Here is a 17965-nt window from a genome sequence, read left to right as displayed (position 1 = left end):
TTCTCAAAAAGCAATATAAATATAAACATACAAATATGTAACCAGAACTACACTAAAAAGAAATTTTCTGAAACAGCTCAATGTCAACCAAACTAAATAAAAATAGTGATTATACTCCAGGATCCGCCAAGTCCTAAATTTTGTTCAAATAATTAAGGTATAAGAATCGCCCAATTTAAGAGTTTGACTATGTAACTAGACTCTTCTATGTATCCTGGGAATATATAATTTTTATCTCCACATAAAATCAGGCACAATAAAAACCCACAACTATTCATTCTTTAAAAAGTGAAAATTGCCCTGGCCAGTTGGCTCATGGTAGAGCATCGGCCCAGCATGTGAAAGTCCTGGGTTTGATTCCCAGCCAGTGCACATAGGAGAAGTACCCATCTGCTTCTCCACCCATCCCCTTTTCCTTCCTCTCTGTCTCTCTTTCTTCCTCTCCCGCAGCCAAGGCTCCACTGAAGCAAAGTTGGCCCCGGTGCTGAGGATGGCTTCATGGCCTCTGCCTCAGGCGCTAGAAAGGCTGATTGCAGTGGAGCAAAGCCCCAGAGGGGCTGAACATCGCCCCCTGGCGGGCATGCCAGGTGGATCTCGGTCGGGCACATGCGGGAAGTCTGTCTGTCTGCCTGCCTGCCTGCCTGCCACCCCGCCACTTCTCATTTCAGAAACCCTCCCCCCAAAACACTGAAAATTATTCATTCTTTACAAAATGAAGGTGTAACAATACAAAAGGTTGGAAACAAAAAAAGTGAAGGTGCCTACCCTTTCTACAAAAATTTGATAGTTTTCTATGTCACATATCAAAACCTATTGAAGATTCACCTGTTGCAATGCAGCTGCTGCAGCTGCGGCTTGTTGCTGCAATGCTGCAGTTTGAGTTAACTGATAGTTTGCTGGGGTTTGCGTGGTAAGGCCTGCTGCCGCCAAAGCAGTTTGCTGTGTATAAATGGTAGGAGATGCTCCAAGGAGTGATGGCTGCTGAACACCCAATGCAGCTAAAATGGAGATTAAAAAGGAGGAAAAAAAGAAATAAGGATTATTTGGATCCTTTCCAGGTATTTTCAAGGAGAACTTACTTATGCATTATGGTCTGCCATAGTTTAGTAAAACCTAAAGAGAACTTTCAGTAATGCTTGTTGAATTCAACTGGTTAATATCCCACCAACAATTCCAATGGCTTTATATTAAATGATCAAGCCATGACAGATATAAGAAAACATTAATCTATAAAATTAAACTACAGAATGAACCTAACTAACCTTACACATAAAGCTAAAGGTTGAAGTACCTTCAAGTAGTATTTTTAGAAAAAACAAAAACCATACTTTGTGATAAATAAAGACTACTATTTTTAGGAAGAACAAAAAACAAATTATTTTACTATAAAATCACTGTTTATCTTCAAGGACATGAGAATCATATATATTGCTCACAAAAAGTAAGATATTTTATTGCTTCATATGAATGCTTCCTAATTTTTGTGAGCAGTATATTAATGGCACTGTTGCTGAAGTGATCCTCACCCTTAAAACTTCCTACTGCGCCTGACCTGTGGTGGCGCAGTGGATAAAGCGTCGACCTGGAATGCTGAGGTCGCTGGTTCAAAACCCTGGGCTTGCCTGGTCAAGGCACATATGGGAGTTGATGCTTCCTGCTCCTCCCTTCTCTCTCTCATTCTCTCTCTCTCTTTCTCTCTCCCCTGTCTAAAATTAATAAAGTCTTTAAAAAAAACAAACAAACAAAAAAACAAAAACCCACAACCCTTTAAAAAAAAACAAAAAAAAAAACTTCCTACTGCACAGAATTTTCATGTACCATACTTCCACTTTGCATTTAAAAACTGTAAAAGTAGGGAACAGAGAAAAGCAACACTTTAAAAGTACAAAAACTTTTAAATTTTAGTGCACTACGGTACTGAGTAATGAAAGATAAAATTAACTACACAGTGACTTAAAATGATTATTTGCATAAGCCAAATATATAGTTGGGGTAAAGGCTCAGAATGACAGGTTTGGGTACACAGTGTTTAATGTATACCTAGACAGGGCTAAAAGTTGAAGAGAATACAAGAAAGATTTTACCTGAAGCTTTTTTGCAATTCCATTAAATGTAAAAAAGCAATGAAAAACTCCACTGTTTGCCTGATCAGTAGTGGCATAGCGGATAGAGCATCCACGTGGGACACTGAGGTCCCAGGTTTGAAACCTCATGGTCTTCAGCTTGCGTGTGGGTCGATGGATTGAGCGTGGGATCATTGACATAATCCCATGGTCTCTGGTTTAGGCTTAAGCAAGGGGTCATTAGCTCAGCTGGAGTCCCCCAGTCAAGGCATTTATGAGAAAGCAATCAATTAAAAACTAAAGTGCTGCAACCAAAAATTAATGCTTCTCATCTCTCTCCCTCTCTTGCAAAAAAAACACAGAACAAAGCAAAAAGAACTTGCAGTCTAGCACTGTACTTCACCACTGGATAACAATGACTGGCTCCCAGGGCATTAAAGTTTGAAAAAAACAAAAAAGTGGTACAAGTTTTAAAAAAATTTAAGAGCCTGACCAGGTGGTAGCATAGTGAACAGAATGTTGGACTGAGATGCAGAGGACTCAGGTTCGAAATCCCAAAATCGCCAACTTGAGCATGGGCTCATCTGGCTTGATTGAGTATGGGCTCACCAGTTTAAGTGTGGGGTTGCTGGCTTGAGTGTGGGATCATAGACATGACCCCGTGGTCACTGACTTGAGCCCAAAGGTCACTGGCTTAAGCAAGGGGTCACTGGCTCTGCTGTAGCCCCACAGTCAAGGCACATATGAGAAAGCAATCAATGAACTAAGGGCCTGACCAGGCGGTGGCGCAGTGGATAGAGCGTCGAACTGGGATGCAGAGGACCCAGGTTTGAGACCTCGAGGTCACCAGCTTGAGCGCGGGCTCATCTGGTTTGAGCAAAAAGCCCACCAGCTTGAACTCAAGATCGCTGGCTCCAGCAAGGGGTTCCTCGGTCTGCTGAAGGCCCATGGTCAAGGCACATATGAGAAAGCAATCAATGAACAACTAAGGTGTTGCAACGTGCAATGAAAAACTCATGATTGATGCTTCTCATCTCTCTCCGTTCCTTTCTGTCTATCCCTCTCTCTGACTCACGCTCTGTCTCTGTAAAATAAATAAATAAATAAATAAATAAATAATTTTAAAATTACAAATTTAAAAAAGAAAAAAAAACAACTAAGGTGCTGCAATGAAGAATTGATGCTTCTCATCTCTCTCCCTCCCTGCCTGTCCCTATCTGTTCCTCTCTCTGTCTCTGTTACAAAAATAAAATAAAATAAAAAATAAAGTTAAGCAACTGTGAACTAAACACATATTTTTACTTTAGGATTTCTCAGAAGCTTTAATGTCACTAAGCATTACGAATCTCAAAGAGGTTACCATAAAAGCAGTATTAGCTCATGTAACACTACTTTTTACAATACATCTTTCTTGTGTCCAAGAATAACTTGAAAAATTGCTACTCTATAGTTACAGTTAATAACTACATAGAAAGAACATTGTGATTTACAGGAACAGATTAGAGAACACTAATGAACTAGGTGAAGCACCTGGTCTAAAACATACCAGAAAATCTTTAGAAGTGTGACATTTTTATCAATCAGTTGTTTAAGAGTCTAGATTAAAAAGGGACAAATACACAGCAATGGAAAATGATTTGACTTTGGGTGATGTGCATTCAACACAATCAAGTTCAAATGATATAGAAATGTTTACCTGAAACCTATGTATTCTTACTGATCAATATCACCCTGTTAAATTTGACTTTCTTTTTCTCTCTCTCTCTTTCCTTCTTTTCCAAATGAGAGGAGGGAAGATAGAGAGACAGACGCCCACATGCGCCCCCACTAGGATCCACCCGGAGACCCCCATCTGGGGCCATGCTCGCAACCAAGCCCTTTTCAGCACCTGAGGCAGAGACTCCATCGAGCTATACTCAGTGCCCAGGCTGATGCACTGGAACCAATTAGACGAGATCGGGCGCGTTCAGGGTGGTATGGCCGTAGACTGGAACCAATTAAGCTATGGCTGGGGTCTGAGGGAAGAGTAGGAATAGAGACGCAGACACTAGCTTCTCCTATGATCCCTGACCAGAAATTAAACCCGGGACATCCACACATCAGGCCAACATGCTACCACTGAGTCAACCAACAAAGGCCAAATTTATCTAAATAAAAAATAATAAATAAATCCTATAAAAATCGGGGGGAAAAAAATCCATTTTACTTAAAATTAAAAAACCAACAAAAGTAAGACAACTAGCCGGCTGGCTCAGTGGTAGTGTCAGGCTGGCATGTAGAAGTCCTGTTTGGGTTCGGAAGTCCGGGTTCGATCCCAAGCCAGGGCACAGAGGGGAAGCGCCTATCTGCTTCTCCACCTCACCCCTCCTCTCTATGTATATCTCTCTCTTCCCCTCTTGCAACTATGGCTCTGTTGGAGCAAGTTGGCCCTGGGTGCTGAGGATGGCTCCATGGCCTCGCCTTAGGCACTAAAATAGCTCGGTTGTTGAGCATCAGAGCAATGGCCCTGGATGGGCAGGTAGGGGGCTTTGCCGGGTTGATCCCAGTTGGGATGCATGCAGGAATTTGTCTCTCTGCTTCCCTGCTTTTCACTTAATAAAAAAAAAAAAAGAAAAACTGCCTGACCAGGCGGAGGCGCAGTGGATAGAGCATCGGACTGGGATGTGAAAGGACCCAGGATCGAGACCCCAAGGTCGCCAGCTTGAGCGTGGGCTCATCTGGTTTGAGCAAAAGCTCACCAGCTTGGACTTAAGGTCGCTGGCTCCAGCAAGGGGTTCCTCGGTCTGCTGAAGGCCCGCAATCAAGGCACATGTGAGAAAGCAATCAATGAACAACTAAGGTGTCGCAACGAAAAACTGATGATTGATGTTTCTCAACTCTCTCCGTTCCTATCTGTCTGCCCCTATCTATCCCTCTCTCTGACTCTCTCTCTTTGTCCCTGTAAAAAAAAAAAAAAAAAAAAAAAAAAAAAAAAGAAAAACTGATTAATGATAGGTCTAAGAAAATCTGTAATTTCCTACAGCATAAATCCCATTATAGCCAAATATAAAAAGAGAGACCTATATTTACTGATTTTTGACAAATTTTATAAACCTTTGGTGTCTCCTTTGCTCGAGCTTAAAAATAAAAGAACATAAGTTCTTTTTTAAGTAATTCCAATACAAATGTTAAGAACTAACTATAGACAGTGGAATTCCACTGTAAGAATTATTGTACTGGACAATACAGACATAAATTTAAAACAAATTATATGTTAAAAAGCCAAATAAAATATGCTCAGTTTACCAAAATACCAGTACATAGCACTTGCTTCTAGACAAGAATAGCTGCAAACAATTCTTATTTCACAAAAACTAAGTCGATTCGATACCATTCTTTAATATAGACAAGAAATACTTGGATCTAAAATATAATCTATATATTTCATATTATTTTCAGTTCCCTACATAAGTAACTATTGATCATTTAACCCCCCCAATCAAGAGAAATTAAAATAAAAGCCCATTTTTTTAAAGAGAAAGGTCACCTACATAACTAGTCATGTCCATCAAATTTTGAAATACCCAAGTTAGATCACATTACAAAATAAATACCTTTAGTAAGTGAAACGCAGCGATGTACCAGATATATCAAATTAACAGAATAAGCTATAACTTTTCTGGGTACTCAAAGAAACTCAAATTTTCATTATGTAGAATCTTATTTAAGATTCAAACCATAAGTCAAGAAATTACTACTAAGGGCAATGGGAAGAACCTTATTAAAACAAACATTTCTTTATTTTTAATTTATGTAGTAATTTTTTTAAATTTTATTTATTGATTTTTAGAGAGGTGGGGGGGACAGGAAGTATCAACTCATAGTAGTTGCTTCCTTTATGTGCCTTGACCAAGCAAGACCACGGTTTCGAACCAGCGACCTCAGGGAGGGGGAGAGAAAGAGAGAGAAAGCAGAGAGCAGAGAGAAAGAGAGAGGGAGAGAGGTACACAGACATCGATGTGTTACTCCACCCATCCATGCACTCATAGGCAGTTTCTTCTATGTGCCCTAACCCAGGATTAAACCTGCCACCCTCTTGCATTGGTACAATGCTCCAATCAACTGTGCATCTGGACCAAGGCAAAACAGACATTTTCAATGACATTACTGTTGACTTTATTTTGAAAATGTAAATATTCACTTGCTCCTTTTAAATCTTTTTTCTTTGCTTGATAAATTCTTTAGAGTTAGCTTTTCTACTTTAAATTCAACCAACTGAGAAAGAGTCATGCATAATTTTTATAAAGTATAAATTTTTGATATTTATTTTTAAATACAGTTGAGGTTTAAACAGAAGTATGAACTGGAGTCCACTTATAAATGGATTTTTTTCAATAAATATGTACAACACTATAAGCATGTTTTCTCTTCCCTGTGCTTTCAATAACATTTTCTTTTCTATAGCTTAATGTAAGAATACTGTATGTAATACATATAAGAAACAAAACATGTTAATCAACTGTTTGTGTTATTACTAAGGCTTCCAGTCAACAGCAGGCTATTAGTGAAGTTTAAGATTTGGAGGAGTCAAAAGTAAAAAGTAGTATGGGGATTTTCCACTGGGGATGCGTGTTATTACTCCCTTGCTCAAGAGTCAACTGCTTAGCCTGACCAGGCAGTGACACAGTGGATAGAGCTCGGACTGGGCCATGGAGGACCCAAGTTTGAAACCCCAAGGTCTCCAGTTTGAGCATGGAATTATACACGTGACCCCATGGTCACTGGCTTGAAGCCAAAGGTCACTGGCTTGAGCAAGGGGTCACTCTCTCTGCCGTAGCCCCCACATCAAGGCACATATGTGAAAGCAATCAGTGGTCAACTAAGGAGCCACAACAAAGAATTGATGCTTCTCATCCCTCTCCTTTCTTGTCTGTCTGTCCCTCTCTCTGACTCTGTCTGTCAAAAAATAAAAAATAAAGAATCAACTGTTTAACTTCTGAATACCGATACCTTAAGTCAAATGATTTTGGTAAACGAAAAAGTGGCTGCTAACCTCTAACATAATTAAATCTATTAAAAGTCAATCAATTTAACATTTGAAAAACTAGAAAACTTCCAAACTGCTGTATAGTTTATTTTGCTCCTTGGCCCATGAATTTTTAAAAGGAGCTTCACAGACAAAATTAAAAGATATATCATTTGCGAACATTTTACAGTATTATGCTCAGCTTAATTCACAGTTCCAGCATGCCGTCCACCCCTATTTACAGTACATGTGTTCAGTAGCCTAACCTGGCTGAGATACTGCAGTGGCTGTAAACTGAGTAGCCCACGGTGGGTTCTTCTGTCCTCCAAACTGAGCCATGATGAAAGCAGGGGGGGGAAACTTTCCCTTGTTTGTCTTCTATAGCAGCGATCTATTAAGAAAGGATCCACATTTTAAAATTCAACCGAATAACAGATATCACAAAATAAATGTTTGTCAAGGACACCTTCATAGATTTAAGTATAAATAACAAAGGGCACATGAATGTCCCATATGCAGCAAAAAAACTTTTACAAAGGTAGTTCATCCAAAGTATCCAACTTTAATGACTTTAATGTATGACATAAGGAGCAGACTTACAATAAAGGCATTTCTTTCTGCGACTACAAACTGTCAGATTTACACAGAAGACCATTTGCTGTTATCTACCCAATTCTTAAATTAATAAGTACACAGCTTTATGTTCAAAGGAACACGGCCTGCATGTTTCTTTTGGCAATGAGTTGGAGATTCAAAGTGGTGAAACCAATAACGAAAATTAGAAGACATCGAGTAAAGGTATTTAAGAATATTATTTAAATAACAAACATCTACATACTTTCTCAAATAGGGAGGAAACTGGGGGTCCCTTTTCTCTCCCCTCCCTCGAGGGGAAAGACAGTTGAAATAACGGATGTCTTTTAACCCTCCCCCCCAAATACAAGCTAAGATCTCAGCCCGCGCACCCCACCCCCTTCCCCCACGACAGGAGGGTCCGGAGCTCTGCCATCCATCTTCCTCCAACCCCAGCTCCTCGCGGTCCTCAGACCAGGGACGGCGAAATCCTCCGTCCCACGAGACTGGGCGAAGGGCCAGCAGAGGAATAAATACTGCGGGCCCTCGTCCCTTGAAACCCTCGGCCGGACGAAGAAAACCTACATCTCCCCAACCCCAAGGTGCCCCGAGTGGACCCCATGCCTCCGGCCCGGGGAGCAGGACGCTAACACCGCAGCGACTCGGGAGCGAGGGGCGGCCGCCCGCAATCCCCCCGAGTCCACCAGACGGCGGTGAGGGGCACTGGGGCGGCATCTCGGGGCCGCGGGGAGCAGCGAGGAGTGGGGGAGGGGCCGGCAGCGCGGGGCCTGCTCCGACCCGCACAAAAGGGACCGTGTCCCTCCCGCCCCAGTCCCACGAGAACCCCCACCGTCGCCAGCCTACGGATGCCGTACTACCAAAACGGTCGCTCCCGGTCCTTTCGCGAATCAAAAGGACGTTAAGAACCCCAGCTCTGCCGCCGCTCCAAGCCAGAGGACCAGACCTTCACCTGAATCGGGTCCCGGCTAACACCGAAGCCATTTCAAACCCGTCAGCCTGAGGCGCATGCGCCAACTTCCCCCTGTGCCTCCACTCCTCTCCCCTCCTACCCATCTCTCCGAGGAGCGGCGCCTACGGCTCTACGTAGTGCGTGCGCGCCCCCCAGCTCGCCTTCCGTAACGCTCACCCCGGTCGGTACGCGTCTGGAACTAGAGTGTGCCTAGAAAAGGTTACCTTGTTTTCGCCTAATAATGAACTGGCCTGTGTCTTTGCGCCAGCTCTGTGGGAAAGGCTTTCCTAAGGGTGGGAAGGAAGAGATTGGCGGTCACGTGACTGTGTGAGCCCGCCATTTTGTATTTTTCTCCCCCCCCCCCCCTTTTCTTTTCTAGGGGGAAGTATAATACTTGGAAGAAAGGATGTATACTGTAGCATCTCTCTCCCTCTTATTTTTTTAATCAACTGATTTTTAGGGAGGAAGAGACGTAAGCGTTCATTTGTTGTTCAACCTAGTGGTGCACCCTGTTGGTTGCCTCCCCTATGTGCCCCGTGGGGGATCAAACCCTCAACCTTGGCATTTTAGGGCAAGGTTCTTACCCAATCCAGCCAACCGGCAGAGACCTCCCTAACTTTTTTTAAAATTGGGATAAAATTCATTTAACATGTAATTCATTGTTTTATTTTTTTATTTAATATTTTTCTTGAATTTATTGGGCAGCATTCGTTAATAAAACTATACAGGGTTCTGCTGGGTGGACCCTGGTCCCGGTGTATGTAGGAGTCTGCCTTCACTATCTCCCTTCCTCTAACCTAAAACAAGTTATACAAGATTTAGGTGCACAATACCACAATACATTTAAATATTTTATATTATACAATTCAGTAGCTTTTAGTATATTCAGAAGGTTGTAACAAACATTATCCTGTTCCTCCTTAAAAGAAACCCCCACCCTTTAAGCTGTCACTCCTTATTCCCTGCTCCTTCCAACTCCTAACAACCACTTACAATTTTCAGTCTCTTTGGATATGCCTGTCCTATATGGTTCATATTAATGCTGTTATATAATACATGGCCTTTTGGGTCTGGCCTCTATAAAGCCATATTTTCAAGGTTTATATTGTAGCATGTGTCAGTACTTCGTTCCATCTTTATGCTAAACATATTAAGGGATGGGGTTGAGAAAACAGCACCAGGTGTTAGCTCAGTGAGCCAGGCCCTATCTGGGCTCTGCAACCTCTGTTCTTGAGTTCTGGCTAAGAGAGATTCAGAGCCAAGACTCAAAACTATAAGACAATTTATGTAGAAAGTCCCAGAGTCCTGGCCGGCTGGCTCAGTGGTAGAGCATCGCCCCCTGGTGGGCGTGCTGGGGGGTGGGTGGGAGGGGGAGATCCCTGTTGGGCGCATGCGGGAGTTTGTCTGACTGCCTCCGGTTTCCAACTTCAGAAAAATACAAAAAATTTAAAAATAAAAAAAATAGAAAGTCACAGAGGTACAAGTGAGCTGTAACATGAATGGGCTCAGGATGTAAGTTCCAGAGGTCAAAGAAGAGCCCGTGGAGCTTAGGAGAGAGAAGGGTAAAGGCAACATGTCTAGAGGGAAAAGAGTTCTGGAAAGGCACTGGTATGTTTCCTAGAGGGAGAGTGCTGGTCCCTTTCGGTAAGAGTTTAGAAGAAGTCCCAGGGGAGGATCTTAATAGACTATTCATCATTCCAGGTGTGTCCTTTCATATCGAGGTCTCTGCTGATTGGTTGCACCCGGGTAGGGGGTCGTTAGTGCAGCTAGTCCTGAGGGTTTTTTTGTCTGGTTTTGCTCCTTTTTCTGGGCCAGGAGCTAAAACACAACTGAGACCTGGGTATATTTGATGAAGGTCAGAAGCTCATTGTTTTGGGAGCTTAATGCTTCAGGGATATTCTCAAACAAGGCCCGCTTGTTCATTCCCCTTTAAGGGGGATCTAATCTGCATGACTAGAGGAGGACAGGTCAGGGGAAGTTCTGAACTGCATGACCAGCAACATGAAAGGTCAGGGGGTCTAAACTGCATGACTAGCGGTATGCTAGGGGAGGAAAGGTTACCCTGGGGGCAAGGTCACCCTGGGGGCAAGGTCCTTGCTTTCCCAGTTTTGCCTGTTGCTAGATACCCAGTGCTTTCCATGCTGCTGATCTTTTTTTTTTTTCTTTTTTCATTTTAGAGAAGAGAGAGAGAGAGGAGAGAGACACAGAGAGAGAGAAGGGGGGAGGAGCTGGAAGCATCAACTCCCATATGTGCCTTGACCAGGCAAGCCCAGGGTTTCGAACCGGCGACCTCAGCATTTCCAGGCCGACGCATTATCCACTGCGCCACCACAGGTCAGACACTGCTGCTGATCTTCTGTACCTGACCCATCGTCCTTGCTCTCTCTGTTTATTTCTAACTGCCTACCACAAAACCAAATATTGTGTATCAGTTTGTTGATTGATCGTTGCATTGTCTCCACTTTGGAGCTATTATAAATAATGATGCTATGAACATTCACATTCAAGTTTTTCTTTGAACTCTTGTTTTCGGTTCTCTTAGGTATATACTTAGGAGTGAAATTTTGAGTCATATGATAATTCTATAAACTTTTTGAGACTCTTCCGATGTGTTTTCACAGTAGTGTTAATGTAAGAAACATCTGAACCGATAGAGAACTTTTTTAAGAGTTTATTTGAGGCAAACTATATACGCTGGTGAGCAACTTCTCAAATGATCTGGAGAATAAGGTTTGCAGCTTCTGTTATGCATTTGAAAATAAAGAGGAAGCCTGACCAGATGGTGGCGCAGTGGATGGAGCATCAACCTGGAATACTGAGGAGCCAGGTACATAGCCCTGAGGTTGCTGGCTTGAGCAAGGGCTCATCTGGCTTGAGTGTGGGATCATAGACGACCCCATGGTCACTGGCTTGAGCCCAGGTTCGCTGGCTTGAGCAAGGAGTCACTGGCTCAGCTAGAGACCCTGCACTCCCATCAAGACATGTATGAGAAAGTAATCAATGAAGAACTAAAGTGACTCAACTGTGAGTTGATACTTCTCATTTCTCTCCTTTCCTGTCTGTCTGTCCCTCTCTATGTCTCTGTCGCTTTCACAAAAAAAAGGGGGGGGGGGGGCCCTGGCCGGTTGGCTCAGCGGTAGAGCGTCGGCCTGGCGTGCAGGAGTCCCGGGTTCAATTCCCGGCCAGGGCACACAGGAGAGGCACCCATCTGCTTCTCCACCCCTTCCCCTCTCCTTCCTCTCTGTCTCTCTCTTCCCCTCCCGCAGCCAAGGCTCCATTGGAGCAAAGATGACCCGGGCACTGGGGATGGCTCTGTGGCCTCTGCCTCAGGTGCTAGAATGGCTCTGGATGCAACAGAGCGACGCCCCAGAGGGGCAAAGCATCGCCCCCTGGTGGGCATGCCGGGTGGATCCCGGTCGGGCGCATGCGGGAGTCTGACTGCTTCCCCGTTTCCAGCTTCAGAAAAATGAAAAAAATAAATAAATAAAATAAAAAAAGGGGGGAGGAGAAAATAAGGAGGGAATATATATGGAGGTGGGAAAAAGCAAAGTGAGAATTGGATTACAGGATAGTTAAGATTCTGTGCTCTCTTGAGGGTTATTATCCTTTTCTAGGGGTATTACTTCTGGGTTTTTTTGTTTGTTTGTTTGTTTTTTGTATTTTTCTGACTGCTGGGGAGGCAGTCAGACAGACTCCCACATGCGCCCGACCGGGATCCACCCAGCATGCCCAACAGGGGGCGATGTTCTGTCCATCCCGAGCATCGCTCTGTTGCGACCAGAGCCACTCTAGCGCCTGAGGCAGAGGCCAAGGAGCCATCCCCAGAGCCCGGGCCATCTTTTGCTCCAATGGAGCCTTGGCTGCGGGAGGGGAAGAGAGAGACAGAGAGGAAGGAGAGGGGGAAGGGTGGAGAAGCAGATGGGCACCTCTCCTGTGTGTCCTGGCCGGGAATCGAACCCGGGACTTCCCCATGCCAGGCCGACGCTCTACCACTGAGCCAAACGGCCAGGGCCTACTTCTGTTTTTTTAATGATACACAAGAACAACTGGTGCCTGACTTGTGGTGGTGCAGTGGATAGAGCATTGCCCTGGGACACTGAGGTCCCAGGTTCAAAATCCCTAGGTTACCAGCTTGAGCACGGGTTCATCGAAATGATCCCATGGTTGGTGGCTTGAGCTAGTGTTGCTGCCCCCCCTCCCCCATCAAGGCACATGTGAGAAGCAATCAATGAACACCTAAAGTGATGCATCTGCACGTTATTGTGTCTCATCTCTCTCCCTTCCTTTCCTTTTGTCTCTCTCTGTCTCTTGAAAGAACGAAGGAAGAAAGGAAGGGAGGAAGGACGGACAAATTGGCAAACTTGCCTTAAAACTTTTCACTAAAGAAGTTATAGGCCTGGGGCATGGCTACCCATCATGACCTGCCCAGTTAGGAATTTATGATCGAATCCCTCTGTAAGGTTCCCTTCCACAGAACCCCTTTTATCATCCATAGGGGTTACACCCCTTTTTATTTCCACAAACAATTTAGCACATCCTCCTTAACTGTTGTTATTGGCCTTTTTAAAAATTATTATCATTATCCTCATGTATATGAAATGATTTGAATTAGTACTCCCCTAATGACTAATAATGTTAAGAATCCTTTGGGCCACTGATATATCTTCCTTGGAGAAATGTCTCTTCAATTTCTTTGATCCCCCCTCCCCCACTTTTTTGGAAAAAAATTTTTTTTTAATTTTATTTATTGATTTTAGAGAGAAGAGAGAAAGGCAGGCAGGGGTGGGAGGTGACAGGGAGGGTGAAGCATCAACTCATAGTTGTTTCTCGTCTGTGTGCCTTGACCTGACAAGCCCGAAGTTTCGAACTGATGACCTCAATGTTCCAGGTCCCCGTATATTCACAGTGTTGTATAACCATCACCTCTGATGATTACTTTTAATTTTTTTGATTGAATTTTGGAGAGAGGGTAGAGAAAAAAAAGTGGGTGTGAGAAAGGGGGGGGGAGGGAGAAGCAGGAAGCATCTACTCATATTAACTGATTCCTATATGTGCCTAGACCAGGCAAGCCCAAGGATTCAAACCAGCAACCTCAGCATTGCAGGTCAATGCCACCACAGGTCAGATGGTTAATTTCTTAGAGAGGAAGGGGGAGAGAAAGAGAAAAATATTAATTTTGTTGTTTCACTTATTTACAAAAAGCATTCATTGTTTTAATTTTTTTTAAGCGAGGGACAGAAAGACAGGGACAGACTGATGGAAAGGGAGAGAGATGAGAAGCATCAACTCTTCGTTGCAGCACTTTAGTTGTTCAACGACTACTTTTCTCATACGTTCCTTGATTGGGGGGCTTCAGATGAGCCAGTAAGCCTTTGCTCAAGCCAAGGATCATGGCTTCAAGCCAGCCATCTTTGGGCTCAAGCGAGTGACCATGGGGGGTTTTGTCTGTGATCCCATGCTCAAGCTGGTGACACCTCACTCAAGCTTGTGAGGCCACGCTCAAGCTGGTGACATTGGGGTTTCAAACCTGGGTTCTCAGCATCCCAGGGTGATACTCTTTTTTTTTTTTTTTTTTCATTTTTCTGAAGCTGGAAACGGGGATAGACAGTCAGACAGACTCCCGCATGCGCCCGACCGGGATCCACCCGGCACGCCCACCAGGGGCGGTGCTCTGCCCCCCAGGGGGCGATGCTCTGCCCATCCTGGGCGTCGCCATATTGCGACCAGAGCCACTCTAGCGCCTGAGGCAGAGGCCACAGAGCCATGCCCAGCGCCCGGGCCATCTTTGCTCCAATGGAGCCTTGGCTGCGGGAGGGGAAGAGAGAGGCAGAGAGGAAAGCGCGGCGGAGGGGTGGAGAAGCAAATGGGCGCTTCTCCTATGTGCCCTGGCCGGGAATCGAACCCGGGTCCTCCGCACGCTAGGCCGACGCTCTACCGCTGAGCCAACAGGCCAGGGCCCAGGGTGATACTCTATCCTGCTCAGGCTTAAAAAAAATTCTTATGTATTGATTTTAGTGAGAGAGGAAGGGAGGTGGTGTGGGAGAGAGAGAGAGAGAGAGACAGGAACATTGATCTGTTCCTGTATGTGCTCTGACCAGGGATTGAACTGGCAACCTCTGCATTTCAGGATGATGCTCTAAACCAAGTGGTTCTCAAAGTGTGTGCCAGGATGCACTGGTGCACCCTAGAAGATTTCCAGGTGCACCCTATGGTATTCCAGAGAAATATGTCCCTGTTGGGGACCAAAAAACCAACAGGGTTTTTGGAGTTTAGATTTTGGGGGGACAGAGGTGTGAGGAATTGGCTGTAAGCTGACGGTCTGCCCAACCCCCCACCTAACTTGCCTGATTAGGTTGCAAAAGGCTGTTAAGCTGTGTTGCTGGATTGTTTACACTACCCCCATGTTCCCCAGAAAGACTGGAGGCAAGTTTCTTCTATCCTTTGTTTGGTGTAAAGTTAAGATGATATGTATGGTGGGGGTTTTCTGCATTCAACACAATTAAGAGCAAAAAGAGAGGAATTCTGGCACATATGAGAAAGCCTGACGTGCAGGAGTCCCGGGTTCGATTTCCGGCCAAGGCACACAGGAGAGGTGCCCATCTGCTTCTCTACCCCTCCCCCTCTCCTTCCTCCCTGTTTCTCTCTTCCCCTCCCCCTCTCCTTCCTCCCTGTTTCTCTCTTTCCCTCCCCCCCTCCTTCCTCCCTGTTTCTCTCTTCCCCTCCCACAGCCCGGGCTCCATTGGAGCAAGGTTGGCCCCGTGCGCTGAGGATGGCTCCATGGCCTCTGCCTCAGGCACTAGAATGGCTCTGGTTGCAGCAGAGCAATGCCCCAGATGGGCAGAGCATCACCCCCTGGTGGGCATGCTGGGTGGATCCCGGTCGGGCGCATACAGGAGTCTGTCGGACTGCCTCTTGGTTTTTAGCTTTTTAGAATATTTTTTAACTGAATTTATTGGAATAATATTGGTTTGCTAAACCATACAGGTTTCAAGAGCATAATTCAACAAAACACCATCTATCTACCACATCATGCACCCTCTGCCCCTATTAACAGTGTCTTTTTTCTTTTAAAGATTTTATTTATTCATTTTACAGAGAAGAGAGAGATAAAGAGAGAGAGAAGCGGGGAGGAACAGGAAGCATCAACTCCCATATGTGCATGCACAAAATTTACTGATTTTTTTTTTTTTTCCCACAGAGAGAGAGAGGGATAGACAGGGACAGGCAGACAGGAACGGAGAGAGATGAGAAGCATCAATCATTAGTTTTTCATTGCGCGTTGCAACACCTTAGTTGTTCATTGATTGCTTTCTCATATGTGCCTTGACCACAGGCCTTCAGCAGACCGAGTAACCCCTTGCTGGAGCCAGCGACCTTGGGTTCAAGCTGGTGGGCTTTTTGCTCAAACCAGATGAGCCCGTGCTCAATATGGCGACCTCAGGGTCTCGAACCTGGGTCCTCTACATCCCAGTCCAATCCACTGCGCCACCGCCTAGTCAGGCTGATTTTTGTTTTTTTAACTTACTGATTTTTCTTTCCCGAATATCTTGGTTGGTTAGAGCCCTGATCGGCAAACTGCAGCTCATGAGCCACATGTGGCTCTTTGGCCCCTTGAGTGTGGCTCTTCCACACAATATCACATGTGGGTGCTACCTTGATAAGGAATGTACTTACCTATATAGTTTAAGTTTAAAAAATTTGGCTCTCAAAAGAAATTTCAATTGTTGCACTGTTGATATTTGGCTCTGTTGACTAATGAGTTTGCCAACCACTGGATTAGAGCATCATCCTGACGTGCCAAGGTTGCTGGTTCGATCCCTGGTTAGGGCAAACACAGGAACTCTCCCTTCCTCTCTCTAAAATTAGTAAATAATTTTTTTTTTTAATTTACTGATTTTTCTTTTTCTTTTTTTTTTTTACAGAGACAGAGTCAGAGAGACGGATCGTCAGGGACAGATAGACAGGAACAAAGATATGAGAAGCATCAATCATTAGTTTTTCTTTGCGCATTGCAATACCTTAATTGTTCATTGACTGCTTTCTCATACGTGCCTTGACCATGGTTCCTTCAGCAGACCCACTAACCCCTTGCTAGAGTCAGTGACCTTGGGCTCAAGCTTTTTGCTCAAACCAGATGAGCCCTTGCTCAAGCTGGCGACCTTAGGGTCTCAAACCTGGGTCTTCCTCATCCCAATCCTATGCTCTTATCCACTGCGCCACCGCCCGATCAGGCTGATTTTTCTTGTAGTTGAACTTACTTATTCTTATGTTGCTTCTCCTTTTGGTGTCATACCTAAGAACCAATCACCAAATCAAATATAAGGTCATAAAGATTTAATTATGTGTTTTCTTCTAAGAGTTGTATGATTTTGCTTTACATTTTGATCCATTTTAAATTAATTTTTGCATATGGTATGCATTCTTTTGCATGTGAATATCCAGTTACCTCAGAACCAGTTGTTGAAAAGTCTATTCTTTGCAATTGAATGATCTCAACATCTTTGTAAAAAATCAATTGTCCATATATAAATAAGTTTATTTCTGGCCTCTAAATTCTATTCCAGCCTGGCTAGATGGTGCTGCAGTGGCTAAAGAGTCAACTGGTATGAAAAGAGAAAAAAAAAATGTCAACTGGGATGCGGAGGAACCAGTTTCAAAACCTCGAGATTACTTGCTTAAGCACGGGCTCATCCAGCTTGAGCACAGACTCACCAGCTGGAGTGCAGGATCATAGAAATGACCCTGTGGTCATTGGCTTGAGCAAGGGGTCACTGGCTCACCTGGAGGCCCCTCATCAAGGGACATAGAAGAAGCAATCAATACACAACTAAAATAGTGCTACAACTATGAGTTGATGCTTCTCATCTCTCTTCCTTTCCGTGTTTCTGTGTCTCTCTTGCTCGCTAAAAGAAAATAATAAATAAATAAACAAACAAACTATATTCCATCAATTTGTCTGTCCTTATGCCAGTACCACGGTCTTATGATTTCTGTAGCTTTATTGAAAGTCTTGAGAAGTGAGTGTCCTCCAAATTTGTTCTTTTTCAAGATTGTTTTGGCTTTTCAGGGTTTCTTGCAGTTGTATGAATTTTAGGATTCATATAGAATTTAATATTGTCCAGTTCTGCAAAAATGGCAGTTAGAATTTTAGTAGGGATTGCTCTGAATCTAGAGATCAATTTGGGAAATATTGCCATCTTCTTTTTTCTTTTAGTGAGAGAGAGTGACAGGGACAGACAGGAAGTGAGAGAGATTAGAAGGATCAATTCTTTGTTGCAGCACCTTAGTTGTTCATTGATTGCTTTCTCATATGTGCCTTGACCAGTAGGCTACAGGAGAGCAAGTAACCCCTTG

The 17965-nt window shown here is 44.1% G+C and overlaps 1 protein-coding gene and 1 long non-coding RNA gene across 8 annotated transcripts in view; one reads left to right on the top strand and one right to left on the bottom strand.

Annotated features, from left to right (window-relative positions):
- The window catches only part of CCAR1 (cell division cycle and apoptosis regulator 1), a 52833-nt gene extending 43976 nt beyond the window's left edge, over positions 1–8857 (bottom strand). For 2 of the 7 annotated variants that reach the window (XM_066348951.1, XM_066348958.1), the window contains exons 1-3: positions 8517–8657; positions 7335–7459; positions 826–998 (exon numbers count right to left, since the gene is read on the bottom strand). In XM_066348951.1, the coding sequence (XP_066205048.1) occupies positions 826–998; positions 7335–7407 (246 nt within the window). In that variant the 5' untranslated portion in view covers positions 7408–7459; positions 8517–8657. Of the gene's footprint in view, positions 1–825; positions 999–7334; positions 7460–8491; positions 8730–8835 lie in introns of those variants that run through there. The other 5 variants (XM_066348957.1, XM_066348954.1, XM_066348956.1 and 2 more) reach the window with 5 other exon arrangements.
- On the top strand, positions 8757–17548 carry LOC136380813 (uncharacterized). Its single transcript, XR_010746988.1, has 3 exons — positions 8757–8830; positions 10789–10945; positions 16534–17548. It is a non-coding gene; the product is annotated as an uncharacterized lncRNA (long non-coding RNA).
- Positions 17549–17965: the final 417 nt, after the last annotated feature.

The sequence above is a fragment of the Saccopteryx leptura genome, chromosome 9, assembly GCF_036850995.1.
Source record: "Saccopteryx leptura isolate mSacLep1 chromosome 9, mSacLep1_pri_phased_curated, whole genome shotgun sequence".
NCBI lineage: Eukaryota > Metazoa > Chordata > Mammalia > Chiroptera > Emballonuridae > Saccopteryx > Saccopteryx leptura.
This window is presented reverse-complemented; position numbering and strand designations above follow the sequence as displayed.